The following is a 27523-nucleotide window of genomic DNA, read 5'->3' on the forward strand; positions in this document are numbered from 1 at the left end:
CCAGTTCGCCACTAGGGTCCTTATATAAATAGCTCACCCAAGTGTGAAATTTTTTTGAGCGGACAAAAGACTCCCGCGTAGTTTTGAATTGAGCTCCGGCATTCGTCATCGTCGTCTTCTTCACCGGAATCACTCCGGCCGAGATTGAAGGTACGCTTTCATTTTTACGCTTAGCTAATTTACCGATCAGTTAAAGTTACCTCAAGACTTCTATTATTGTAATGGATTTGCTTGACTGATTGCTCCGTTTGCTTAGTTGAAAAACCTAATCGATCCGATGGAGAGCGAAGGAATTGAATCGAACAGAAAACGCATGAAGCCTGATGTATGTGATCACCGAACGATCTTCGATTTCAATTGTGCTTCGGATTTAGTGAATTAGTGTTTGAAAATTGAAATCCGGTTGATTTGGTTATCAGAGTCGCGAGGAAGGAGACGGAGCTGTCTCAGACTCGGAGATGGCGCAGAGGGGAGAGTTCGAGATGAGTGTGGCAGGATCTGAAGAGGTGGAGCTTTCGATCAGTCAGATCCTCGGAAAGATTGACCGGTTCACTGAGATGGTGAGCGTTTTCGGTTCTTGTGGATCTGCAGTTTTGATTTGTGGAGTTTCGTGTGATGTTTTGGAAGTCTTTTTGTTTTTTTTTTTGTAGATATCGGAGCTGCTTGATTCGGGGAAGGCGGTGTTCAAGAAGATCAGTGATGATTATGAGGAGCGATTGATTATGTGAGTTTCGAAAAATAGTGACCGGAAGGTGTTTGTGTTTATGCCTGACTGAAATTTTGTGTGCAGGATTCACAAGGAGCAAATGGAGAAATGGCAGGAGGAGATCAGAGAGTTGCGCGCGATTGATGCTTCGAATGAGGAGGCTAGTGCTGTGCTGCATAATGCTACATATCTGCTTCAGAATCCTCATGTTGATTCTTGAAGGTAACACTTATATTTGCTAGTCGTGTGTTCATTTTTACTGAACATGTAACATACTCCTGCAAATTGAGACTCCCGATGTTGATTATGTTATGTATGGCTGGCGCAATAAGTCCATAGATATAGTTTAGCTTGGGTCTGATAGATTTTGATGGTTTACCTTTATTCCCAAAGGAAAGTAGTTAGGATTTTTAACAATGAACTAATTTCATTTGAGCAGAACACTTTGGTCTTTTGTTATCAATTTATACAGATAGTAAATCTGAGCTGCGTCCTTTTGCCAGATACACCATTAATTTGGTAACATCTGCTTTAAGAGAGAGCAAAGCATATGGGTGTAGTTTGAATAGTTCAAAATACAGGGGGGTGTTCTTTTCCTAGTACTTTAAAACAAGTCGAGTCAATCTGTAGAGTTAGGTTGGATATAAGAATTTAAGCCCTTCTGTAGTCCTTGGTAATGGATTGAAGGTCATCATCTCTTTCTTTTAAAGTTCCTTTATTTCATGGCCCTTAACGCCGTAATTTAGTTTACGGCCACCCAGCCCATCCCTGCATTGATTCAGCTTTTCATAACATCTGTTATAAGAGTTTCTTGGTGGAGGAATACACAGTGACCCTCGGCACTGCATCATTGCATCTGCCATACCAATATGTTTGGCATTGGTAGTTTTAATGCAAACAATCACATTAAGAGAGCAAGGATGTAGAAAGTGAATGCTTGGGACATGGCCATTTCTTAAACAAAACAAATAGGTCTAGTGGTCTAGACACAGATAATCATAAATCTGGGAGAGATAGGATAAGAGGAGGTGATGGTCATGGTGGGGTTGAGAAAGTTTTGCTACTTTTGTGTCTGTGCCAGCCAATTCTAGGCAATGTGACAGAGATTGAAGCTGAATTGTTCGTTCGATAACTGCCACACTTACCTTAACCTCATTACTCTTATAACAGTAAAATGAGAATTTTCATACAAAAAACATGAACCAAATAGTAAAAATTAATGTGATTTTGATTTTAGATTATTAAAATTCCAACAGAAAGTACATACCAGTTTGAGTACTTATAGAAGTGAGCTTTGTTTCTTCCCCTGAAATTGTACCAGCTGTTTTATTCATAAAGAAGTATGGACAATCACTAAGCGTATAAACTGGTTGGAACTAATTCAGATACTACTATGCAGGTTTCCATGCCAAAGAGGTTCAAGGATTTTGATTCTGATAATTTCAAATGGAAGGCCCCTGTCGCCATTGATGTAGGGAAGTTACCACCTAAAGACGCAATGCTAAGTATTTTAGTTCAACTAATTGCTGCCTTGTCATGTATAAACTAATTTCTATCTTGCTCTGATAAACATGTTCTAATTGCATGTGTTGGCATTCATCTAAGATTTACCTCTGTAAGAGACGTGATCAGTAAATTCTGTCTTCTCAGCGAGTCTTACCTCTGTAAGAGACGTGTTCAGTAAATACAGATGAAATGGTTTCATTCATCTGAGAATTGTTGGTGTATGGATTTGATTACACGTAGTTGATGTTTGCATAATGGGGAATGATAGTAAAAAAAAACAAGCAACTTCTTATTTTCCTTGGCAGTTGAACTGGGAAAGAATCAAGTTGGTATTGAAAGGCATGTATAAGCAAGTAGTTTCTTTGATCTGCCTATAGATAATTAGATATATTCCCTGCCATACATGATTAGAGAAAAGAGGAATGTATTGTAAGAGTGAAATAATGTTTATAATTAAGAACATTGAAATTTGTAATTATTTACAGAATTCTACATTATGTTGGCAATATAGTTAAGATCCTATTTACTTATATAGTAATTAACATGATCAACGTCCTTCTCTAGTAGATGGTACGTACAACCCCTTGGTAGGGGTTTAAAAATTAAATCGACTCTTTGTTGCAAGCTCCATTGTTGGTGGATCTATTTTATTTTTATTTACTGTCGTCTGGGTTAATCCTTCACCTTGTTGTTACCGGAATCTGGGCCACCCCTGCAGCGTGTCTCCCTTGAACAACCTCTGTCATAATTGTTGCTTGGTGGAGGCATGCAGGGGTTTTTCCCCCGACATGATGGCTGGTCTGGTTTCAAGGCGCCATATTTAAGTAGATTCGCATTGGCAGTGTCAATACAGAGCGAGCACACCAAGAGAGCAATGATGCAGTAAGTGAATGCCTTGAACATAGCCATTTCTTCAACAAAACAAATAGGTCTACTGAGTTGGACTTGGATAATGAGAAATCTGGGACTGTGAGAGATCGGATGAGGGGTTTTAATTGATGAATATCATGGGATTAGTTAAGAAAGTTGCTATTCTTTTCATGGCTCAAAAAGAAGGATAAAAGAGGCACGGAACCTCCTTGCCGTAGAAAATTGCTATTTATATGTCCCTATGAGCGAGCGAACGTTAGGCACCGTACACACTGGTTTGATTATATGTCCCCATGAGGATAAACGTCAGTGTTTGATTATGGCTGTAGCTAGCTCAGCAATTAATTAATTTCGAAATGAATTTACGGTGAGTTACAATCTCCTTGAAGTGATAAAATTTAAAGAAATTATCCTAACTTGTTAGCTAGGTTCAAAATTCTCTCATCATTTCGTGTTACATTATTTTTTCATATTATTAAGTTCACAAATTCTTAGGTTATGTCCTAAATTCAATGCAAAACCAATGATTTTTCATGAAGCATCCGAAAATAAAAACTCATGCCAACAAGTCTTGAAAAACACTTTTAACTATAACTCCTCAAATCTATTTCACCTTCAGGCCATATGATTTGATGGAAAAAAAAAAAAAAAACAAACAAACTAGCATACATACAAGTTAATTAACGAAACATTTTCTTTGGTCTACCTATAGGCTCAAAGCAATGCTTAATTGATTAAAAGACAAGAAACATTCTAAGTTAATTACTAGCATGCATAAAAATGGCTTATTTCTTTGGTCTCCTAAAATCCCGATTGATCTCTGCATTTTCCTTCCATCTCCACCTCTATGTTCGTCCTTTGGTTTTGAATCTTTTATCAGCAGGTAACGTTTAAGGGCTCTTTGCGTATCATTGGAGTTGTCTTTCTAATTCATCATGATCCATTTGTCACTTTTCATGACAACAATCTCAACTCTCAACATTTTAAAAAAAAATGATATCCCAACTGTATAAGATTTATGTGTGTTTATTATGTTCTCCAAGTTTTTTTTTTTTTGAATAAATGTTTTTTTTTTCATCGAGATCACACGGTTCCTCAAGGGAGAATAAATATTTCCTTTTTTTTTTTTTTGAAAGAAACTGCAAGGTACTTTATTAATGATTTGAAAGGTTACAATCTAGAGTAGTACATCAACAATGCAACTAGGAGAATGAGTGAGCCAAGTCTCATTCTGATGTGATTCAAAACCAATACTAGCAAGACGATGAGCCACTTTGTTACAACTCCGAGGAGCATACTTGATTTGCACCTCCGGCATGCTATGTAATAGCATTAGAATATCATCTATAATGCTGCCAAACTCGGTGAGTGCAGCATCCTTGTATGCAATATCTTGGACTGCAGCAAGACAATCCGTCTCAACTATAGCCCTATCCAGATGCAATTGTTTAAGTGTATTAAGATTTTGTAAATTAAGATTTAGTTATTTTTTTAACGGGTCTTAATATGTATTAATGATTAGCACGAAACTTGATAGTTCGGCTTCGATTTTAGCATTCTCCACATTTTAGGTTTATAGTTTGTTATCATATTCCACGATAAATCTATGAAGAATGAAGATCCAAAAATAAAAACCCATGCCAACAAGTCTTGGAAAACTCTTCAAACTATAACTCCTCAACTCTAGTTCACCTTCAGGCCATAAGATTTGATGGAAACAGAAAGAAAAAAAAAAAAAACTAGTATACAAGTTAACGAGTAAATTTCTTTGGTTTGCCTGGCTATAGACTAAGAGCAATGCTTGATAAGACTTTAGAGAAAAATGTATAATGTATAGTAGGACTTTAGAGAAAAATGTATAATGTATAATGTACAATAACTGCTGAGAAGTACATCAAAATCCCAATTGATCTCTGCATTTTCCTTCCATCTCCACCTCTACGTTTTTTTTTTTTGTTTGTTTGTTTTTTTTTTAAAAAAAAAAAAAAAAAAAAACCGAAAGCAGTCTTTCTTTTCTACCAAGAAAAATTGAACTGTCTCCCAAGTAAATAGTGCTTATAAAAAAAAGAAAAAATAACAGGTGTAAATAGGCTGCGGCAGGTACAACCAAGGCTTTATTTCCCTCAGTTTTCTCACTTTCTGGGCTTGGCGCTACCACTACGCCGGTGCTCTCTTCTTCTTCTTCTTTGTCGTTCTCAACGCCGTCGTCGTAGTTGAGACTCTTTCTCCGGCGGTGCTCTCTTACTACTACTACTACTTCATTCATACACAGACTTGTTCCGATTGCAATTCGAATGTGTTCGACGGTGTGAATGATCAGAAACGGAACAATGTTCGAACGACTCGTCAGTCAGGTTCTTGACGGCTATCTCGGTCGCTACGTCAAGGATTTTCACAAGCACCAGCTCAACATCACCATTTGGAATGGTATGTTCAATTCTCACCTTGATTGATTGATTGATTTCGTGTTTTCTTGAAAAAATTGATGATTGAATTTGCAGAGGAAGTGTTCTTGGAAAACGTCGAGCTTAGTCTCGAAGCCTTTGATTATCTCCAGTTGCCTTTCGCTCTCAAACAAGGTACTGCTTTCACTTGAGAAATCTTCAGGTACCGGAATGAATGGTGTGTGTGAATGTAAGTGAATTTTGTATGTAAGTGGCCCAGGAATGTAGGTTTTAATGGATTTGGTTAAGCTACGCTATGTGTGTGTTTGTTTGATAATTGAATAATTTGTCACTATCACCGGGCACTTGTGTTTTCCGGCATCGGATACTCTTTGTGGAAAGAAGCGTTTCTTCTAGAGCTTCACAAACCTGTTTCGTTGTTCTTGTGCATGATAACTTTGGATTAATCGGTTGGATGATAAGAATGTGGACCTTTTCATTGCGTGCTTGTATACCATCTAATTTATGGATTTTACTGATAGGTCGGATTGGAAAGATAAGCATCAAAATTCCATGGAAAACGCTTGGTAGGGACCCCTTTGTAATTAGTTTGGAAAATGTCTTCCTATGTGCATCCCAACGAGATGATGAAGAGGTAATTTTTTTTTATTTTTTATTTTTTTATAAATGTAACTGGATTTGACAAGTACAAGCCTTTGGCAATATATGGGAAAAAGATAATACATCAAAAGACCTATCTGAAAAAATGAAAAAAGAAAACAAGCTATAAAGCCCAGAATTGGTTTTACATATTATATAAGGGGATCCTATGTAATATGAATTTTAGATGTAAATAATTAAGAAAGCATGTAAAAAGGGATACCTTAATTAGAAACTCTGTTCTTTATTTGCAGTGGAGTTTGGATGAAGTTGAAAAACGAGAGTTTGCTGGAAAAAAGGCCAAACTTGCTGCAGCAGAACTGGCCAAATTATCAAAACGTGTATGCGGTAAGCTTCTTTCAAAAGGAAATAAGGATGGGCTTATATATCTATACTTTTCTTTTCCTTCTGGAAAATATACTTTATTGCATTTTATGTTTGAATTACAGTTATTGACCATTTGTAGAAAATGAGGACTCCCTTCCTTATTGCAGAATTTTGAGTTTCTGGGAGGATTAGAATTACATTATTTTTTTTGAAGTCTACTCTTGCTTTACTATGTTTGTATACTATTTTGTTTTTGTTAATACATAGAATTGTGCTGTTTACAATAGGAAAAATGTGCAAATTGTTTTTAACTTTCCACTTTAGTTGTCACCCTATCTCGTCTGTACACGTGGGGCCTGGCCTACTGTTTGCGGGTACTGATATACTGTGAAGGATAGGTTGGAATTTTGTCACTCTTGACAGAATCTCTTATTCTGAGAGAAAATGTAATTCTCTTGGTATTGATGACAGTTCTAGATCTTCAGGGACTTACTATATTAATCTTTTCCAGAGCTAGAGTTAGCAACTAAATTGAAACTATTGGTGCTTATATGCAGTATGCTTTTATTAATTTATTTTTATTCTCTTTTCTGCAGAAAACCAGGCTGGGCTTAGATCAATAATTACTGCTAAGGTGACATTACTTTGTGATTATTTCTTGTTTAATAAGCTAATCTTTAAACTTTGATTGATTTTTCGATTGCAGAAGTGATTTCATATAATCATAAGCACATCTTTCCTTATTTTTTCCATGTGAATATGTAAAATGAAAAGAGTTTAAAGGTCTATCTCAGTACTGCTGAACACATGTAATAATTTTTAGGAGTCGTGAGTATTACTGAAATACTGATTGCTACTGATGTTCATTCTTTTGCTGCCAGGTTCTTGACAGCATCCAAGTGTCAATCAGAGATTTTCACATCTTGTACCATGACAAGCTCAGTGGTTCGGTAGATTTCTTACTCGGTGTAATTTATTTTTTCGTTTTTCCATTAGTTTTTGTTTTTATTTTCGAGAAGAAAAGTTTTATTCTAGAAGCATTACGATATGCTGACAAGCGCAGTCCACAGAAATAGAAGTGAAACTGTCCTTTAATTTTTTATGATTCTTTTTTCTAAACAACCTACTTATTATATTAATCAAATACTCTACTTGTAATTTGGTTTTAAGAGTAAAAAGTTTTGTGCAAGACCTTCATTTCTTGAATAACAAAGAATAACCTAATGCTATTTCATTGTTCCCTAATTTTTCTTTTTCAGGCATGTAATATTTTTGGTTTGAAGTTTTCCAGCTTGAGGACTATGAAGCAAAATCCTTCCGGGTAATTCACAGGTTCCTTTGGGATAGTGGTAGTTTGGATTACTTTTCTTAATTGTCATTCTTCAGATTTTATATAAATTTTCAAGTATACTTTTCAATTATATTTGGCCGATATTGCTTTCACCTGCTAGAATTTCATAGGTTTGGTGATACCCCTTTGGAGTTGCAGTGTTTTGGCTGTAATTTGGGTAATTTGAATGGGTGGAGGGATTTTAGTAGAATGTTAGGTTCTTGTCAGCTTTATTTGCTTCAGTACTGGCTAAAAGGACTAAACTTTCTCCTCCATTATTCTAGACTGAAAGGCTGCAGTGGTTTTAGTCATTAAGTTTTTTTTTTTTTTTTTTTTTTTTTGCATTGGTTTATCTCTTTCCATAGATTTTCCTCCTGCTGTAGTATTTTCTTTTTCTTTTTCTTGTTTTTTTTTTTTTTTTCACTCGTTTCTTGTTTCTGCTCCTCTCTTATGGATACAAATTCATTCCTCGTCAAAAAAGAAAAGAGCTAGAATTTCTTAGTTGCAATACAACAGCTTCTTAACATAAATAATATGGACATAATTTGGCATTTTGGGTTATATAATGCTTGGTTGTTTATTTTTTTTTCGTTAATGGGCCTAAAAGAAAATCTTTTAATTGCTTGTGCAATGCCGGGTTGTGCTGTCCCTTTGTTTGGATAACAATCAAAACTTGAGGGTGACTATTACCTACCTACGAATAATATTAATGCCTTCGTTAATAGCAATGATTTGAGTCATTTGACCTAGGATATATCAATAGAGCATAGATGGTGGGATAATACAGCCGCCCATATATGGTCAGCCAATCCTAACCAACCCTAACGTGTCTCTCCAGTTGTCCAACACGCCAACACGTGCCCTTTTTTCTTTCTTTCTTTCTGTCTAAACATCTGATTAGGTTCTCTTCTTCCCCATTGTTCAGTTCCAATACTTCAATATCTTAGCAGCCATGACTCTGTTCCTCTAATTCTTCAATATTTGTGGACCTCCCTGATGACCCACTGCCGGTGAAGGTGGAGAGATCCTCCTTGTCGCCGATGATGACGGAAATCCTCACTCTGCAGGGTCGTCTCCTTTATTAGATTTGACCTTTGCTGACTACTCCGAGTCCTCATCGCCTTGGAATAACAATGGATTAGAGAGTTACATGTTGCAGAATTTCTTTTTCTAGATAATGTTGATGATTGATTTATGTACTGTGGTTGAGCATTCTCTCGTTCAAGTTGGTTTAATTATGAACTGGAGAAGTGGAACTGATGGGGAAGAAGAAGAGATCCTTATCAGGTGTTAAAGGAACAAAGAAAAACGTACGCAGTGTTGGAAAGTGAGAGAGGTTGGTTAGGCATGACTGACCATATATGGCCAGCCAAGTAGTATCCTAAATGGTGGTAGTGAACTAGAGATTACAAGGTTGTGGTTTGGGTTATTGGGTTATAGTGGGCTATAGATGTGGTTTGGTTGTGGTGTGAAGCAGTGAATGGTGCACATTGGTTGAAGTTAAGCGTGGGTTGTTGGGATCCATGTTGAGTGATATCTGATATTTAAGATGAACGTTCCTATAGCTGACTAATTGATGTCTGCTATGTGTGATGAAGTATGTATGGTCTTTGGATTCCCTTGTTTTTTTATGTTCTTATTTTTATTAATTTTTTCTTTGTTATACCATGTGCCTAAGTGGGTTGTACTGATGTATTAGCCACCTTTTGTTGCATTATACTTTCTTTGATTATATCAATTAAAGCTCTTTCTTTCCTGAAAGAAAAAAATTATTCTCTTTTTAAAAAAATAAAAAAAGAAACTTTTTGTCAATTACATATTTGAGCCCATAATACAACGATAGAAATGGTTGTGGAGTTAGGATGCGTTATATTTATGATATGTGATCAGTTGTATTGCTAATGTTATAATGGTTTTATTATTCTCTAATATCTCAGGTCGCTTGCAAAGGGAAGAGGGGCCCAAGTTAACAAAACTGTGGAGATTATGGGTTTGGAGTTTTACTGTGGCACACTTGATGGGGCCGCGGAGTTGATGGCTATGAAAAATGATGGGGACTCCGTAGTATGGCAAGATATAAGATATGACGGGAAAAGATATAACAACTCCATACTGTCACCATGTGATGTTTCCATGTCACTCTCGGTATGAAACACAGTTTTGGTTTGTGTCATTAGAGTTGCTGGTGTTTTACTCTCTCTCTCTCTCTCTCTCTCTTTCCCTCCCTCCCTCCCTCCCTGGATCTTTAGGTTTATGATACTTGACTAATTGTTAGCATTTGACACTTTTTTTAGTCATTTTAATGGAAGAAACTTTTGTTACGTCGCCATATAAAAGCTGAAGAACTTTTACCCCTAACATCAATTGCCAATTGTAATTTTTTCCGAAGTATAGGATATTAATTGTCAGAATCCACTACCAAATTTGTAGAAAATGTTGAAAGTAAATAATACAGATCACACTCCACGCCACTCAGTGTTCCGATACCAACTGTTCCTGACTCATAAAATGAAGCCATTGATATTTTGAATTTTGTGAGGCTTTGTATAAAATAACCTGAAGTTTCATCTGTACGTCATTACTCTTTTCACTCTGTTCTTGGTATTTAGAGTAAAAAACAGAAACATGATGATTTAAATTGTTTTATATATGTGTATCTTCGGGGAAGAGTACTTTTTGAATGGTGATAGGTTTTGTATATCAGATCCAAAGGAATAAAATTGGTAGTTTGTAACATATGCCTCCCGGTTATACTGAAGTTGAGAAATACACGGTCTTTAATGTAGGTCAACAGATCAGGAGAGCTTGATAGCAAAATCCCGCAGTACTCCATCACCGCTGAGATAACTGACTTGGTTTGTAAATCATCTTTGAGGTGTGTATTGGTTTAATTTGTTGGTTTACTAGCTTCTCATCTATCTTCATGATGTGCCGTTAGGTGATGTCCTTAGATGAGGTTCAGTTGCAACAGATTTTGTTTCTGTGGGATTATTTTTGTACATGTGAATTGAGAAATAAGTAAGTTTTTCTTCTCATACTATTTTTAGCTATTAGTTTTCTAACCACTGTTCTTGCTAAACTATTATTTCTTTAGGGTACTTCACATTAATGATCTTGAAAAGCAGTAAAGATCTTGATATTACTTGGGCTCGATGTTAAGATTATGAAGTTCAAGTGGCTTTTAATTGATCTCTCGTGATTGACTTGTGAAGGTATGGGCGTTATCGTCCCTGGAGTAGTCCGTTATCAAAAAAGGTGAAGGGTTGGCAAATGTTGTGGTGGCATTATGCGCAAGAATCTATCTTATCAGATGTACGGAAGAGATTAAAGAAAACATCGTGGAGACACTTTGGACAGAGACTGTAAGTCGAGTTTCTATATACCTTCACAATTTTATTAAGTCAAACATCATCAAGCAAACGTTACTCAGCTTGCACAATCACACACATATTTCCCAACAAGTTTAGACAATCTCTGGATTTCCCAATAAGGGATTTTTTTTTTTTTGGGGAAACACTTTCCCGATTAGGACAAAAAGTGTTTATTGGGGTCAGTATTCCCATCAGGTTTAGACAATCTCTGTTTTTGAGATCCTGAACTGACAGATATGTAGTTTCTGTTTCTTATCAACACTCCTGTTGAATAATCTCGTAACTTTTTAAAGCAATAGTATGTAAGATCCAGACCTTTCACTAATAAACTCTCTTTCACCATCTGTTACAATTTTCATATTTTATCTGACCAGCTGAAGTGTAGGGCCTGAAAAGCTCATAATTTGTGTGCTATCTTTCAGTTTCCTCTCTAGTCATTGTACAGGCTGGAATCGAACAACATTATGTTTTACATGCAAAAGAAATTTGACGAACTGTTACAGTAATTATTTTGCGGGAATACATCTCTTGAATTAACATTGCAGTATAAATTCCTGATTGCAGAAGCTCTTGTCGGAAGTATGTTAACCTATATAAGACTAAGTTGGATTTTCTTCGCCATGATCAGGTGAGTGTTCTACTAGTTCCACTCTTGGGTTTACTTGTTTGAAAAAAAAAATTGTGCACTCATGGTTGCATATGGTGGAATTACGTGTTTATTAGCTTTAGTTTTGTTTATGTTTTCTATGTTCTTTTTTTTCTTTCTTTCTTTCTTTTTGTGTGGAGGCTAGGGCTAAGGCTTTGAAGGCAAGAAGAAAATTTGTCTTAATGAGAGGCCACTGATAGGAATGTATTTGGATCTCCCCACTTTATGCCAATAATTGGTGTATGTGGCCAGGGATCCTGCTCAGAGCAGAAGGATAAATTACATAAAAGACCTTTAAAGTTGAATGTGCAAAGGCCTTAGAGATCAGTTATACTTCAAGTTCTTAAGTCTTGACTGTGCATGTGGTTAACCTGAACATTGTCACTGTTTTAAAGATAAAGTGGAATCAAAACACCAAAACAAAAAGATAACCAGCATCATTGCATAAGAGATGAGCTTATTCTCCAGCTGGTTGTATAAAGATGTGATAATTTTAGTTAAATAACTCACGTTAGGATAGTTGAACTTCATAATAAAAAAGTTGTGCAACCTTCTCCTTTTGGGACCCCCCCCCCCCCCCCCCAAACAACACGAAAAAAAAAAAAACCCTGAATATGTTTGCAACTGTTTTGTTATAATAATGGAATTTAACAAGGATTTTATTGGGGAACATAGTTTGCATGCCTGATGCATATTAAATCCTGCACACCTGAAATTGTTTTTTCATTCTGACTTTTGTTTCTTTTCCCTTGTACCAGTTCTGTATTTGTGTCATTATATTTTTGATGAATGTAGTATGGAACTTCATATTTAAAGGTTGATTCTTAGTTAGTGACACTTATATTCTCATAATCAGCCAATTGATGAAAGTACTCGATGGGAATTGGAGCAGATGGAGAAAGAATTAGACATAGATGATATTTTAAGTTACAGGTCAGCTGCAGAATGTGAGTTGCAGGTATGAGTTGTATTCAAGTACGCTATCATACCCATGAGTGTATTGTATCATATTCCATCACATCTAGCCTTTTTTAGGGTTGTGAAAATGTCATGAAAAGTTTTGCCTGTCAGTGAGGTAAGATGTTTCTTATTTTATGTGGCTGCAGGAGTTTTTGGTGAACTCTTCAACTGGAAAATCCCGTGGATGGCTGAACTGGCTATCTCTTGGTATGCTTGGTGCTGGAGGAACAGATGACTTGGGTCAATTTTCTGGGGCCGTTTCTGTTTCTGATGCAGTTATTAAGGTATTCCTCGACCAATTAGGTAGCAGAAAACAAGATTATTTCTAAATTTAAATACCATCCTCTTGTTATGTGTACAGGATATATATAAGGCGACAAAGTTCAATCCTCCTATTTTATCCAATGGGGATGCTCGAACAACTGATAAGATTGATATATGCGCACTCCATTTCAGCATCAATCGGATTTCTGCAACACTGCGTAACATGTATGAGTGCCTATTTTCTGTACTTCATCTGGCTAAAAAGAGACCCAAGTGACTAACTGGTTAAATAATTGGCTGTTTGAGTTTGGCCTCTGCATTTTTCTTGAGCTTGATAAAATTGAGGTGAAGCTGGATAGAGTTGGCTGTTATTTCCTCGTGTGCTTTTCACTCATAAGCTTACTGTCATATACACCTCAATCTGAAACTTGGATCTCTCCCATCCAAATGAAAACTGTATCTTGATTGCTGAACTCGAAAATTGTAGGTGAACTTAACTAGTAATACCTAATTGTGTAGGGAAATGTTCTTTTGCTAGACAGTCTGACGTAAGACAGTTTATCTAAACCATTAGGCTCTTATTTAAAATATGTGTTTCAGATTGACAAAATAACATATCATATATTCTGGCAAGAGAACATTACCCTATTCGTGTCATCTAAACCTAACCCATGGATCACATACTGTGGTACTGTCAGTTAATATGTATCTTAATTGTACGAATGAATTATCCGAACAAATGAAAAATAATTAAGGGTTCATGCAGTCAATTTGAACTGGTAGTTAATGGCTCTTAGGCATACTATTCTGAATCATAAGACCAGTGGAACGCATAAGGAAATACTTTTCTGTCAAATGGTTTACAGTTAGTGTACTCGTATTTCTCTGGGTGATGGATTGTATATTGAGCAAACAAAATTGTCTGTAATGTTGCTGCCTCTTTCTTTCTGCCACTACTTTTGCTGTTAACAGATCTTAGTTACTGGGTGGTTTGATTTTTCAGGAAGTATGGCCAAGAAATTGCAGAGTTGATGTTGAACGGGGTGACTACGGAGTGCAAATTTAGGGAAGAATCTGCAGCCATTGTCGCCATTGTGAACTCAGGGCAGATGGTTTATCCTTGTAACAAGAAAGTCATTCTGCATTTGCGGAGGGTTTGTAGTTTCTATTTTTTCCTCATCTTTAATCTAGGAGTTGATATAATTTCATTTTTCTTTTGTATGTCGGCAGACACACTCTTTTATTGGACTTTAAGACTTTCAGCAGTAAATGATCTGTTAAGTTAGGTATTAAGTGATTCTGTGAAACCAAAGGAGATATTTAATGGTCTTCAGTACTTGGAAATATACTCAATTTATTAAGAAATACAAAATTGCTAGCATTTTGCTTTCAGAATCAGGTCTTAGGCTGTTGGTATACTGTTTCTTGCAGCATAAATTTTATGTATTTCCAAACCATTAAGATTCTTGACTGGATGGCCTTTCTTTCAACAATGTAGCTCAAATAATGTCATTGACCGAGAGACTCATTTACCTTTATGAAGTTAATTTTTAGTAGAGGCAATCGTATATGGATCAGTTCCTGTGATTGACCTTCTTTATTTTCAGCCTAATAATGAGAAGAACGAACTGGAAAACGAGAATCCTTCCTGTAAATTGCAAGTGGATGTATCATCAGACCTCGAGGCTGAATTGTCCATTAAGGTACTATTACCCTCTATTTCTCTGATATACCAAATACGTTGTTTAATGATCCTCTCTTGGGTATCTCTGGATAGATTTTGGTGGTTATTATTATTCAGGAAGTTTTTTATTGATAGTTTCATTACTGGAACACTTCTACTCAGGGGGTGCTTCAACCATTAGAAGTCACCGTTGATGCAGAATTTTTCTTAAAGTTGATGGATTTTCTTGGAGCTTTAAAATCCTTTGAAAGTCAGCATGGAAGGGTAAGAGTTGGGTTATATTATTTCCCAGAGTTTTTTATTTTTTATTTTGGCGGCTTTGCCATGCTTATTTATGAGCCACTCTTTTAAGACTTTATACGCACTTATTTTTTTGGTTCACATAAAGTCAGCCTGGAAGGTAACAATCGATATACATGTATTTTTTATTTCAAGATTTTAGATATCAATTCCTAGTTCTCAAAGTCTGGATGGCTGCTGTAGCTGATTTTTCAGGGCTTTGTATCTCCTAGGCTAGTTTTGTGCTCCTGATGTTTCTTTTGTTGATGACGTTTTGTTCCAGTTCTTTTCTGTTGTGAACTTGTCCCCAGCTCCTGTACCTTTTTTCTTTCATCAGAAGGTTTTTATTATTTTTATTTTTTATTTTTTTAAGAAATAAAAAATTCCTTGTTCTGAAAGTTTTTAGACTGAAATTATATGGGTTTCAGATTTTTGATTGAACCCCAAAATTTGGATCAGTATGCTACTAAGAAAGCCCCTTCTAGGAATTCAAGTCGCTCAATTGTCCAGATGTTGAGAAGTTAAATATGCAGAAAGTTACATGGGCTATAGAGATGTGCTGTGCATATTAGATTATGAATCTGTTCATCTGTTTAACTAGAGGTGCATTATCTGGGGAAAGTTTGGTTGGAAGAAAGTGACATAATAGTTGCACTTTCCCTTCCTGTCATCATTTATTTTGTAAAATTTTGATCGACTGAATTCAGTTACACATTATACTTATATTTTTCTCTTGATAGATCTGGTTATTGGTAAATAAATCAATATTTTTATTATTCTTCATACTTATATTTGATATTATTTCCTTTCTCGACATTTTTGGGTTTGTGATATGCCTTGCTTTAATTATTTTTCACAGTATATATTATTGAGAACTGATAACCATCTTCTAACCGTTTATGACAAGAAGGAAAAATTAAGGGAATTGGCACTCCTTTTTGACAAACCACACCTCCCTCCATGAGTAATTTTTCAATGGATATGTGCACAGAGAGAGAGAGAGAGAGAGGGAAAAAATAGAGCATACCTTTTTTTATTTATTTCTCTGTTCATTTCTCATTTTAATACCTGATAATATGATCTGCTGCAGGTCCTTCTGTCGCTAAATGGGATAGAAAATGTCAATGGTCGACTGTTGTCGAAAGCTGAGTAAGTTTTCTTCTTGCCACTTGCAATGTGCTATTTGTCTCGACCCTCCAAGCTTGTTTACTCCCATGATTGTGCTTAGTTATACGAACTCATGTATGATATTTGCTTATGTTCTGTTATTCAATGCTTTTTTGCTTGCAGATACCTTTTATCACGTCATAGGAAAGTGGTGTGGGATGTTACTATTTTCAATATCATCATAAATGTTCCTTGGAGAGATCCAATATCCGATCCACATAACTTGGTAATTTCGTTGATTAACAAAATATTGTCAATATCTTCATATGTATATTTGTTCTTTTTGTTTTGTCTGAGTGGCCATAACTTATTAACATGATGAAAATTGTAGAAACAAAACTTACATTTTATGGGATAACCGAATCCAATCCAGCTTCTCTAAACACCCTCCTCTCTATATCTAATGTAATCGGACATGGAATAAATAAAGGGGAGTGAAATTCACACTCCCCATTTTATAATCCACACTCCATGTTTCCTTTTTTAGTGTCTTAAGTCACATTTTTACAATCCACACTACAAAAGACAAAACTTAGACACAAAAAAAGGAAACATGGAGTGTGAATTTCACTCCCCTAAATAAATGGTTACAACTTTAAGCCTCACCTTCACTCATTATATGCCAGTGCAGAAAAATGCAATCATTAGGTTTTTCTTCTTTGAACCACATCAACTGCGTTGCGCCTGCCATCAGCAATGATCCAAGCTACAACAAACTTCTCCAGTACTTAGCCTTGCAAATCATGGAGCTAGATGAGGAAGAAAAAGATGGGTTGCCAACTCATATTCTCTGATTCTTCTCTCCTCTTATCATAACCAATCACAAAGAAGCCAATACAAAATAAACTAACCAAAAATTTTGATTGGCTCCAAGGCCAAACTAATCTTTAACCAAGTTGTTATCCATGCATGTGCTTTGTGAAAATAATGGTAGATAGTTGATATCGTTAACTTTAAAATAAGCTCGATTTTTCCCTCTTTTTAATGCAAATTTTGACAGGTTTTTGAAGCAGGCTCTCTTCTTTTTAGGACTAAATGTGATATGGGATCTCAGCCATCAGATGAGGAACAATTTTATACTCTGAAAAAGTTCTTAACTTCAGTTTCCAGCTGTAATATTTCTCCGTGCGTCCAAATTCAAGATCTGTACGATCACTATGAGGTCAAGTTAAATGATTTTGAGGTCAGGTTCTTGTCAGACTGTACCCTTTTTTGTTTTATTACATTTTTAAGGATCAAATAAGTAACGATAAAGTTATGTGCAGTTGAAGGTAACGATGCCTTCTCATTCTTCTCCAATTTCTATCTTGGAGAAACTTAGTCCTTCTGTCTCCTTTGCATTTTGCTTGATCCAAGATAAGTCAATATTGAAACAGTTGGAGGTAAGACAGTTGAAAGTAATAACTTTTCATTTGATGTACTCCTCTTATTAGCAGTTTTGAAATTTAGGGTGCATAGGAATCATATGTATCAATTCTGTGTTTATCAGTTCTTCTTTTGATCTCAGGTTTGTGTCATTGTATCATCACTTCATGCACATTTTTCTCCATCGATATATGCTGCAATGCTGGGATTGATAGAATATCTAGGTGCTCTGCAATTGAAGTTTGATTCTCTACCCTTGGAAAGTATTGATTCACTTGATGCCACATCAAATGGATTAGGGAATCCTGTTTTCGGTTTCTCTACCAATATCAAACTGGAGACAGTGAAGATTGAAGTCGAACTGGAAAATGAGAAAGAAAATAGCTCGTCATTCATGCTTAAATTCCAACAATTGGACATGGGGTATTTAGCTTTCTGATTTTTGTTAGTGCATACGTTTAGACTTGTCTCGATAGAAGCATTCTTGAAATCTGACAATTGAACACACCTGCACCTTTTACCATTCAATAGGTTTGATAAACTTGTAGCATGATTGCATGTCAGAGATACTAGACCATAATTTTGATTCTTGATTGTTCATCTTTTTGCTTGAGAAGTATTCATCTTTTTGCTTGAGAAGTATAGGTCTGGTGGTCATGGACTTTTCCATCCTACCATGAATTTTCTTCCTTTTTTCTTTAACGGTATGTGTTTAGCCAAAACAAAAAAAGTGTTTGCTTGCATGGAGCATTTAATCTGTAAGAACTGTTGCTGATATTGAAGTTGTTGCTCTATGGAATTATTCTGTTTTGGCTTCTTTTTGGGTAGTTTGGTGGGAAAGGACAGCTGTAAAGATATAAAGGAAGAGGTGACTGTTCTGTTACCTGATTGATTATTTTGCTAAACACTGGGTGCTCCCATAAATTTGCTTCTCTTGAATTGGTCTGCCCTTTTGGACTAAGGGGTTTCTTTTAGTGGAGTTCCTTGTTGTTTTGTTGCTTTATTTTGTGCTGGATAGGCGACATCTTTTTTCTTAAGTCCCTTAGTTAATAGATTGAAGTTTTCTTATCCCTCCCACATAAAAAAATAAAAAAAGAGAGAGAAAAGAAGTTGATGCTCTGTTTTTCAATGTGCAGTTATTCGCTTTCAAAAATTGAGGAATGCTGGATCGTAATGAACGCATTGAGTATCACCACTTCTAAATTGGCTGATAAAAGTGATAGTCGGATTTTGTATTCATCTGGAAATCAATCATCTATGAATGCTTTACACCCACATGAGATTGGGATTGACAATAGAAATGATCATTTTGCCAACAACGTTGGAAATAATGAAGCATGCTTTACTTTACAATATGAATCTCATCCGAAGGAGACAGTTCCTCAAAAATGTAGAATATGCTTGAATAACGGTGATCTCCACTGCTACCCATATGTTATCCGGCTTCTGGTTGCATTTTTTGATAAACTTTCTACATATGGTGCATCTAATCCTGGTAAGAACACCTTGAGCTCATCTGTGGATGCTAGGTATCCAAAAAGTGTTCCTGGTTTTGGGGTTCAAAGGTTTGGTTTCTCCAACTTTGTAGAAACTGGGTCCTCTGAGTATGCAAGCATACCTTTAGATCATTTTCCTTTTGTTATGCTATCAAATGCTGGTTCCCTTGGTAATCTTGAAAGTTCTTTGCTTTATGCCAGTCCCGAGTGGAGAAAGTATTTCAGTTTAAGGGACAGCAGAATCAGCAGCCCACAATCCAGCATAAAGGAGGTATCTAAAAAGTTTCATGCCCCAGCATTGAAGTACTCATCTGTGGTTGAAGCTTCTGCTGCGTGTGGGAGTTCTGCTACTACAAGTAGTCCGCTTGTAATTGATGTCGATCTCTGTGGAATCAGAGTGCATTTTCATGATTCAAAATGCATTGTTGGAACAATTACCCTGCCTAGGTCCAACTCTTCAGTATTAATTTCTCAAAACAGCTTTGATATATTGTGTTCTACTGAAGGGTTAGTTCTCAGTTCATCTTGGTCGTCACAGAATTTACGCGAGTTTCTGTGGGGCCCCTCGGTCTCGAATTTATCTCCTATTTTAAATGTACGTGTGAGGAAAGAATGTGGGCCATTGAGTTCACATGTTGAACTATGCTTCAGCATACAGCATGTATATTGCATCTTACCTCCTGAATATCTGGCCATAATAATTGGTTACTTTTCATTGTCTGATTGGAGTTCAGATTCTAATGACCAGCTTGTCACCATAGGGCATGAAGATACTGAAAGTGAAAGTGAATGTTCCTTTATCTACAAGATTGAGATACTGGACTCTGTTTTAGTTGTGCCCGTGGAAAGCAACGAGGGTCAGTTTCTAAAGAGTGAACTTCAGCAGTTCTACTGTACATTTATTCAAAGCAGTTCGAATAATGTATTGAAGGACATTCCACATGAATGTTGGGTCCCGACTGATAAACTTGCTAAAAGAAATCATTGTTTAAATTTATTTGGACGAGACTTGTTTCTATCATTCCTGTCTTTCAAGGACAATCAATACAGTTCCTCTGTAGATGTTCCGTTAATTGCTTCCCTATGTGCTGACGTTTGGGTGAAAATACCTTGTGAAAGTGAATCGTCATGTGAAAGTTCTCCCTCAAACATTTGTGTCATGATCAGAGTTGGAAACTGTCAGCTTAAGCCTGAGGGTAGGAGTTCGTCTTTCATATTCAAGTTTAACCAAAATTATTTCACTATTATCTTGTATAAGTTGTTGATCCATTCTCTTCTTTTCTTGCAGATTATCACTTTTTTTATGGATTTGAGGGGCTAAATGATATCATAAATCAATTTTCTGTAGTTTCTGATGTATCTGAATGTTTCAAGTCTGATGTTCTACAATTTCTTCAGTCAAAAAGGTGCTTAGCACAGAAAAATGCAGTTCCACCTGTAGTTTCAAGCATTAATTACACCGAAGTTAGATGCTATATCAATTCATTGTTGATACAGTTGAATCCCTGCCAAAGAGTCTCGGAAGACCCTATTACTACTGCTGAAATGAAATTCATCTGCTCTGCATCATTGAGAAATGACACTCTCTTAAGTGTAGCTCTAAGTTTTTCTTCCCTAGAAATATGTTCATTACCTAATTCTTTTGTATTAGCAAGATGCAAGTCCACAAGCTCAACTTCGTCAGTTCTTGAATTTTCTCTTACCAAAGAAAAAGATGGTGTAAATGAACTTCATGTTTCCTTGCCTTGTGTTGAAGTGTGGTTACATTTGTCTTACTGGAATGAGGTTGTTGACTTTTTCAAATCTTGTGCTGGACAATCATCTGCAAGTCTGCCAGACAACTTGGAGCAGGACACTGATGTCCTCATTGTGAGCTCAGAGAATATTTTCATTACATTTTACGTACCTGTTTGGATCGGTGACCGAGCTTTTGGGGAATATCAGGGAGAGGAATGTCATGGAGATGGCTCTACAAATGGTTTATCTGACATAGTTGAAGCAAAAGCCTTTAGTTCCATTGCAGTTACTTTGTGCAGTAGAAGTAGTGAACTTTTTGTTGATGGAACAAATGTGAAAGTGAAATCCAACATAGAAAAACTGGAGGGCATGGTATTGGTAAGCCAGGATGGAAGTGTTCAATCTTCACCCTTTTTCCAAATATCTCAGGTGCTTTTGGTAGCTGACATAAATAACCGTATGGAGCTTATGCATGTTGAAGTAGATGTTCAATGTGATCATTTAGATGTATGGATTTCACACAGCATTCTCTACTTCTGGCATGGTGTACAATTCAGTGTTGCTGAAGGAGGGCCTTCTCAATTTTCTTTTGGTAGAATTGATGTTAAAGTCCAGCTTAGGAAGGTTTCTTTTCTGCTAAGCGATGGAAGGGTATGTTGACCTTCCTGACTTCTAAAGCAATAATTTGGCCATTTTCATATGCCCTGATTTTATGTTCCTTGTTGTAAGGAAACCACCGTCATGCTTTCTTACTTTTCTGCAGTTCTTAATTTTAGCATTTTACGTTTTTACTCTTTTTATTTTTATCTTTCATAATTTAAATTATATGATAATTATGTATCTGTCTTTCATTTACTTTCATTTGCATGAATATTCATGCTACTTTTGAACAAGGAACTATGTGTTTAGGTCAATATTGGTCTGGCTCGTTTGTTTTTGAAGTTTCTTGCCGGTCTCAATTTTTGAAGTTTCCTTGCGAAGAATTTCTGCTTCCTTTCATTTGCGTGTATCCAGTAATGCTACTTTTGAACAAGGAACTATGTGTTTAGGTCAATATTGGTCTGGCTTGTTTGTTTTTGAACTTTCTTGCCGGTCTCAATTTTTGAAGTTTCCTAGCGAAGAATTTGTGCTTCCTTTCATTTGCGTGTATCAAGTCATGCTACTTTTGAAACAAGGAACTATGTGTTTAGGTCAATATTGGTCTAGCTCGTTTGTTTTTGAAGTTTCTTGGCGGTCTCAATTTTTGAAGTTTCTTTGCTAAGAATTTGTGTTTCCTTTGACACAGTGGAGTTGTAGTGGACCCCTGTTTCAGCTTCTTTTGGGGAACGTCCTCTTGCATATCATTGTGACTGAAAATAACCTCGAAGGTTTAGTTTCGGGTGACCTTCAAGTGAACTACAATAACATTCACAAGGTATACTATAAACTTCTACTTCCACATCTAATACGGTGTAAATGTTATTCTAATAGCTTCCTTATCTGCTTAAAATGACTGAAGGTGTTCTGGGAGCCTTTTATTGAACCTTGGCAGTTTGAGGTCAATGTGATTAGAAAACAAGAGATGAGTCTCAGCAGCTCCAATTTGACAGATGTCCATCTGAAATCAGCTGCACACCTTAATGTGAACTTCACTGAATCCCTTATAGAGGTGCGAACTTCACTGAATTCCTTAGCCTGCCATGTCCTTTAAACATTTTACTAAGCCTTTATTTTTTCTTTTTCCTTTTTCAACCTATGAAATGTGACAACTTATTAAATTGATAACTGCATATAGAGAAGCATATCCATTGATCATATTTATTCCCTTAGAACCGCCTGTTTCTTGATTCTTCTTTCAACAATCGTCTCTGCAATAAATCAATCAAATTGTAATTTGTATTTCCAATGATACCATATCATCGTCAAGTTTGTTGGACATACTGAGTTTCAGTTTAGATGATCTATTACTTTTTGATTTGGATAATAGTTTGCATCTATGTGCGGGGTACATTTGGCCAAACAGTTTTGGAAGTTTGTCAGTAGTTTAGATTTCATTCTAGAGTGGGTCCTTTTAAGGAATGCATATCTCGTACTTTAGCCATGGATGTCAGTTCAACTGATTACAACAGTGGATAGACTAGGAAATGTCCCTACAATCTATTGTTGAGCTCATTGTAACATGGATTGTAAAGATGCCTCAATCGTTTAGACTAGTTTGTAAGGTAATATTAAAAACATTCAGTGACTAGGTTATTTTCTATATGGTGAATTACCTTGGCTCTATTAAATTGTTAAGTCTTGTACACATCTGATTTTTGTTCTTTACAGTGTGTTTTCAGGACAGTTGAGATGATCAAGGATGCTTGGGTTATAGTGAGTCCAAATGATCTTCCTGAAAGCCAGAAGTTATTAAATTCTCCGTTTGCTAAGCACACATATGCAGGAAAATATGCTCCTTATGTACTTCAAAACTTGACATCGCTACCTCTAGCATATCACGTTTATCAAGGCGCAATTAATTCTGATGAGTTGGATGTCTCAGAAACGAATAGAAAATATGTGCAACCAGGTTCTTCTATTCCAATATATATCGATAATACTCCTGAGAAACAACTTATTCATGTTAAGCCAGCACACTTCTCTGAGAGACTTTTTGACCAGAAGGCAAATGGGGTTCGCCATCAGTATATTACCATTCAACTTGATGGAACATCAGTGCCTTCTGAACCGATTTCAATGGATCTTGTAGGACTTACCTACTTTGAGGTTGATTTTTCTATGTCATACAGTGACAATATGGAAAACCATAGAACAAATGCCAATGCTGGTTTTGTTGTTCCTGTTGTCTTTGATGTTTCAGTGCAGCGGTACAGCAAATTAATCCGATTATACTCAACGGTATTGCACAAACTTAGTTATGGCATGAATTTATGTTTATCGAAAATCTCTTACACTTCTTCTGTTAGGTTATACTTTCGAATTCAACTTCCATGCCATTGGAGCTGCGATTTGATATTCCATTTGGTGTGTCCCCAAAGGTAGAAACAAATATTCGTTTTTCATTTCTGTGATCTGCGATCTTAGTTTTCTGTTTTGGTCAGTTACGATAGGTAGTTCTTTTTATATCTTTGTCCATTGATAATTTTGTACTAATAATACTATTTCAGATCTTAGATCCAATATATCCTGGTCAAGAGTTACCGCTGCCTCTACACTTGGCCGAAGCTGGTAGGATTAGATGGCGTCCAATTGGAGATTCTCATCTCTGGAGTGAAGTTTATAACCTCTCAAACCTGCTTTCTCAGGAGGGCAAAATTGGATTTCTCAAGTCTTTTGCTTGCTATCCAGCCCATCCCAATAGTGATCCATTTCGCTGTTGTATCTCAGTTAGAAACGTCAGTTTACCTTCACCTGTTAGGTCAAGAAAGAGTTCTTTAAAGCAAACAGTTGCAAGTGGTGGTCAAATATTGCACAAGGACGAGGCAAAAAAGCAGTTTATTCACCAAGTAGTCCTCAGTATCCCTTTAGTAGTGAATAACTATCTTCCCGATGCAGTGACACTGACGATAGAAAGCGGTGGGATTACCCGGACTGCATTTCTTTCAGAGGTTTGTCATAAAGTAGATCTGTTTGACTGATTAAGGAGTTCTTTGCTACTTTCACCTTTACTGCATCCTTAAGTAAAAGTAATACGTTTACTGAAGACAGTTTCTTTATTATTTTTTATATTTATTTTTCTGCAGGTGGAAACTTCTTTTCATAATGTTGATCCTTCTCATCAGCTGAGATTGGAGATCCATATGCATGGATTTAAAACAGCTATTTTGGATTTTCCACGTACTGAAATATTCTGTAAAAAGGCCAAGTTTGTTGGAACGAAGTTCTCACTTTCTGAAATTGTGACCTTCGACAGAGACTCAACAAATGGTATTTCTTGTATTGTTGAATCTTTCCTTAAAAATAACTTTATGCTTGGTAGAATTATTGATGGTATTGGTGTCTTTGTTTCAGGTCCAATGTATGTCACAGTGGAAAAGGTGATGGATGCATTTTCTGGAGCCAGGGAACTCTTTATCTCTGTTCCATTTCTGTTATATAATTGCACTGGCTTTCCGCTCTTCATTTCTGAATCTGCCAGTGAAATGAAAGGAGTAAGCTGCATTGTGCCTTCTTGTTATGATATGGTTGATCAAGAAGTACTTCAGGGAAAAAAGGATGGTCTTGGTCTGGTATCTTCTAACCATAATCCAAATGCTAGAGATTCATATACAATGGGAAGTTCTTCCTCAAGAGTTCACATTGTCTCAATTAGAGATAATGCTACAACTCACAAAGAAATAAGTTTTAGCAAGCCTCTTTACTCTGAAGACAACTATCATGAGCTTTTAAGCAAACATAATTTAGACAGGGAAAACTCACTTTCCCACAGTTCACAGAATAGATCGAGTTCAAGCAGTCAGTTGACCTCAAAAGATTTAAACTCTAGTGGTTATGAGCGTGGAAGAGTAAGGGCATGCATGTTCTCCCCTAATCTGATTTCCTCTGCTGGTGAAGTAATGGTTAGAGTGAGTAGGTGTATGCCTGAATATGTAACAGAAAAGATGCCAAATTCTCTATGGTCAAGTTCATTTCCCCTTATTCCACCTAGTGGTTCAACTACTGTCCTTGTTCCTCAACCATCGTCAAATGCGGCTTTTGTGATGTCCATTACGTCCAGTGCAGTTGCCGCACCATTTGCTGGGAGGACAAGTGCAATTACCTTCCAACCTAGGTGACAATAATTATTGCAGCCATCTGTTCTTAGTTCATATGCGTAGTTTATAGGTCGGAATAATGTTAAAATTTTCTTATTTGCAGGTACATCATCAGCAATGCATGCAGTAAGAACTTATGTTATAAGCAGAAAGGAACCGAATTTTCTTTTCAATTGGGTACAGGTGAACATTCTCATCTTCACTGGATGGATACAACCAGGTAAATTGCCTTTTACATGTTGGATCATCTTGATTTTTCTGACTTTGAATGGAAGATGTAAAGAGGATCTTATATATGTTAGGGGGTAGGAGTTGGATCATATGTGGGAGAGAGTTCTGCTTTAGTCGTCTTTATGGGCTTTGGTATCTTTTCAATCCAGGGACTAGTTATTATCTGTTATTCTTGGATTGGGAATCTAGTGTCTGAGTCTGCTTGTGATGTTCTGTATTGGTGCTGTATATTCTGTGCTGACTTTCATTCTTTTTAGTAGTTTGGAAGGTAGGTTATGTTTTCCACAGGTCACCCTGTCGTAAGAATTGTACGCTTTTTTTTTTCTTCAAAAAAGTCTGTTAGGAAAAACAAAGATCTTAAATGTTCTGATACTTGACTGGACAGTAATTCTATCGTGGAGTGTGGCTTTATTTGTTTCATTTTGGATTGTGTTCTATAGTTACCTAGATGGACTACGTGTCCATCCCCTTTTGCCACTCTGTTTGTATTTTTCCTTATTTTCCCATAAATTCTTGTTCCCTATAACATGTTGTTTGGAGTTTTGTTGAACCAAAATGCTTGAACTCATTAAGACTCTTTTGCCATAAGGCCATGGTACTAAACTACCAATACGTTTTCTTCTTTGACCATGGCTTGATGTGCAATGGGGAGCTTTTGGGTACATAATACCAAACTGAATTGTCTTTTCAAGACACATGTAACAATACTCCAATTGGGAGAAAACGACAAAAAAAAGAAAAAAAGGCAAAAAAAAAAAGAGATGTGTAACTTAGCTGCTTAATAATAAGGTTTTGCTGCCACTTCTCATCTTTCATCTTCCAAACAAGGAGTTTTGATGGCCATCCTGCCCACTTGTTTCCTCCATTTCTTTGGGATCTCATTTATTAGTCTTGTGTATTAACCTTTGTTTCTCTTTATTCTTTGCTTATTCATCTTCTATCCCTTTTGCAGGGAGTTACTCGTTTCAATTCGTTATAATGAGCCAGGATGGCAATGGTCAGGTGGCTTCTTGCCAGACCATCTCGGTGACACTCAAGTGAAAATGCGGAATTATCTCTCTGGTTCCTTAAATATGATACGGGTTGAAGTGCAAAATGCCGACGTCTCTGTGGGAGATGAAAAGATTGTTGGAAACTTCTATGGAAATTCTGGGACAAACTTGATTCTTGTATCAGATGATGAGACTGGGTATATGCCCTACAGGGTTGATAATTTTACTAACGAGGTTGGTTACAACAATTAACTTTATTGGAAAACTACTCTATATTCCAACGCAGTTTAATTCACTATCATTTAGTTCTGTAATAGCACTTTGTATTTTTCTTCTTCTTCTTCTTCATTTAGCTATACTTTTCTCTGCTCTTCGTCTAGCTATACAAATAGTTTGTCTGTTTCTATTTTTTCTGTCTAAATCTCTCTCAAAAGTATTGCGTACTGTGTCAATGTTATATCATTAATTGTTAACCATCTTGTTAAGGAGATTACTTTTAGTTTTTATGTCGCAACTATTGTGAGCCCATAAGCAACTGTGAAAATGTATTGTTGACAATCTTCATCTATTCTGTTGAGTGAAACATGCTTGCTAAAGTTTATGAAATCTCTTTTGCATTTCAACCTTATACCAAGTTACCATTACCATTGACTATACTATTTTTTCTTTACTTGATCAATTTAGAGGCTAAGGATCTACCAACAAAGGTGTGAAACCTTTGAGACTATTGTTCAGTCTTACACTTCTTGCCCTTATGCCTGGGACGAACCATGCTATCCACATCGTCTCACTGTGGAGGTACATGCCTTTTTTAT

At 36.3% G+C, this 27523-nt stretch overlaps 2 protein-coding genes across 5 annotated transcripts in view; both read left to right on the forward strand.

The window, feature by feature from the left end:
- On the forward strand, nt 1–2451 carry LOC133742226 (uncharacterized). The gene is made up of 6 exons (XM_062169907.1): nt 1–150; nt 257–325; nt 420–560; nt 651–724; nt 791–928; nt 2106–2451. Exons 2-5 carry the CDS (start codon nt 278–280, stop codon nt 924–926), a joined length of 399 nt encoding a protein of 132 aa, XP_062025891.1. The 5' UTR covers nt 1–150; nt 257–277; the 3' UTR covers nt 927–928; nt 2106–2451.
- A 2728-nt stretch (nt 2452–5179) lies between these two features.
- LOC133725578 (uncharacterized) overlaps nt 5180–27523 on the forward strand; it is a 28209-nt gene continuing 5865 nt past the window's right edge. The window contains exons 1-35 of one of the 4 annotated variants that reach the window (XR_009854508.1): nt 5180–5509; nt 5584–5661; nt 6009–6121; nt 6381–6474; nt 7050–7087; nt 7335–7403; nt 7713–7774; nt 9721–9928; nt 10570–10638; nt 10722–10801; nt 10996–11145; nt 11719–11782; nt 12657–12758; nt 12907–13044; nt 13122–13249; nt 14028–14178; nt 14632–14727; nt 14871–14972; nt 16078–16136; nt 16278–16380; nt 17155–17337; nt 17420–17536; nt 17662–17942; nt 18656–20211; nt 20304–21403; nt 22038–22166; nt 22251–22400; nt 23060–23629; nt 23698–23769; nt 23899–24339; nt 24475–24658; nt 24743–25502; nt 25589–25705; nt 26669–26942; nt 27393–27506. Coding sequence is in view for 3 of the 4 variants with exons in the window: in XM_062152870.1 (XP_062008854.1) it covers nt 5395–5509; nt 5584–5661; nt 6009–6121; nt 6381–6474; nt 7050–7087; nt 7335–7403; nt 7713–7774; nt 9721–9928; nt 10570–10638; nt 10722–10801; nt 10996–11145; nt 11719–11782; nt 12657–12758; nt 12907–13044; nt 13122–13249; nt 14028–14178; nt 14632–14727; nt 14871–14972; nt 16078–16136; nt 16278–16380; nt 17155–17337; nt 17420–17536; nt 17662–17942; nt 18656–20211; nt 20304–21403; nt 22038–22166; nt 22251–22400; nt 23060–23629; nt 23698–23769; nt 23899–24339; nt 24475–24658; nt 24743–25502; nt 25589–25705; nt 26669–26942; nt 27393–27506 (8067 nt within the window). In the remaining variant the exon portion in view is untranslated. Of the gene's footprint in view, nt 5510–5583; nt 5662–6008; nt 6122–6380; nt 6475–7049; nt 7088–7334; nt 7404–7712; nt 7775–9720; nt 9929–10569; nt 10639–10721; nt 10802–10995; nt 11146–11718; nt 11783–12656; nt 12759–12906; nt 13045–13121; nt 13250–14027; nt 14179–14631; nt 14728–14870; nt 14973–16077; nt 16137–16277; nt 16381–17154; nt 17338–17419; nt 17537–17661; nt 17943–18655; nt 20212–20303; nt 21404–22037; nt 22167–22250; nt 22401–23059; nt 23630–23697; nt 23770–23898; nt 24340–24474; nt 24659–24742; nt 25503–25588; nt 25706–26668; nt 26943–27392; nt 27507–27523 lie in introns of those variants that run through there. The other 3 variants (XM_062152870.1, XM_062152871.1, XM_062152872.1) reach the window with 3 other exon arrangements.

The sequence above is a fragment of the Rosa rugosa genome, chromosome 1 (assembly GCF_958449725.1).
Source record: "Rosa rugosa chromosome 1, drRosRugo1.1, whole genome shotgun sequence".
Classification (NCBI taxonomy): domain Eukaryota; kingdom Viridiplantae; phylum Streptophyta; class Magnoliopsida; order Rosales; family Rosaceae; genus Rosa; species Rosa rugosa.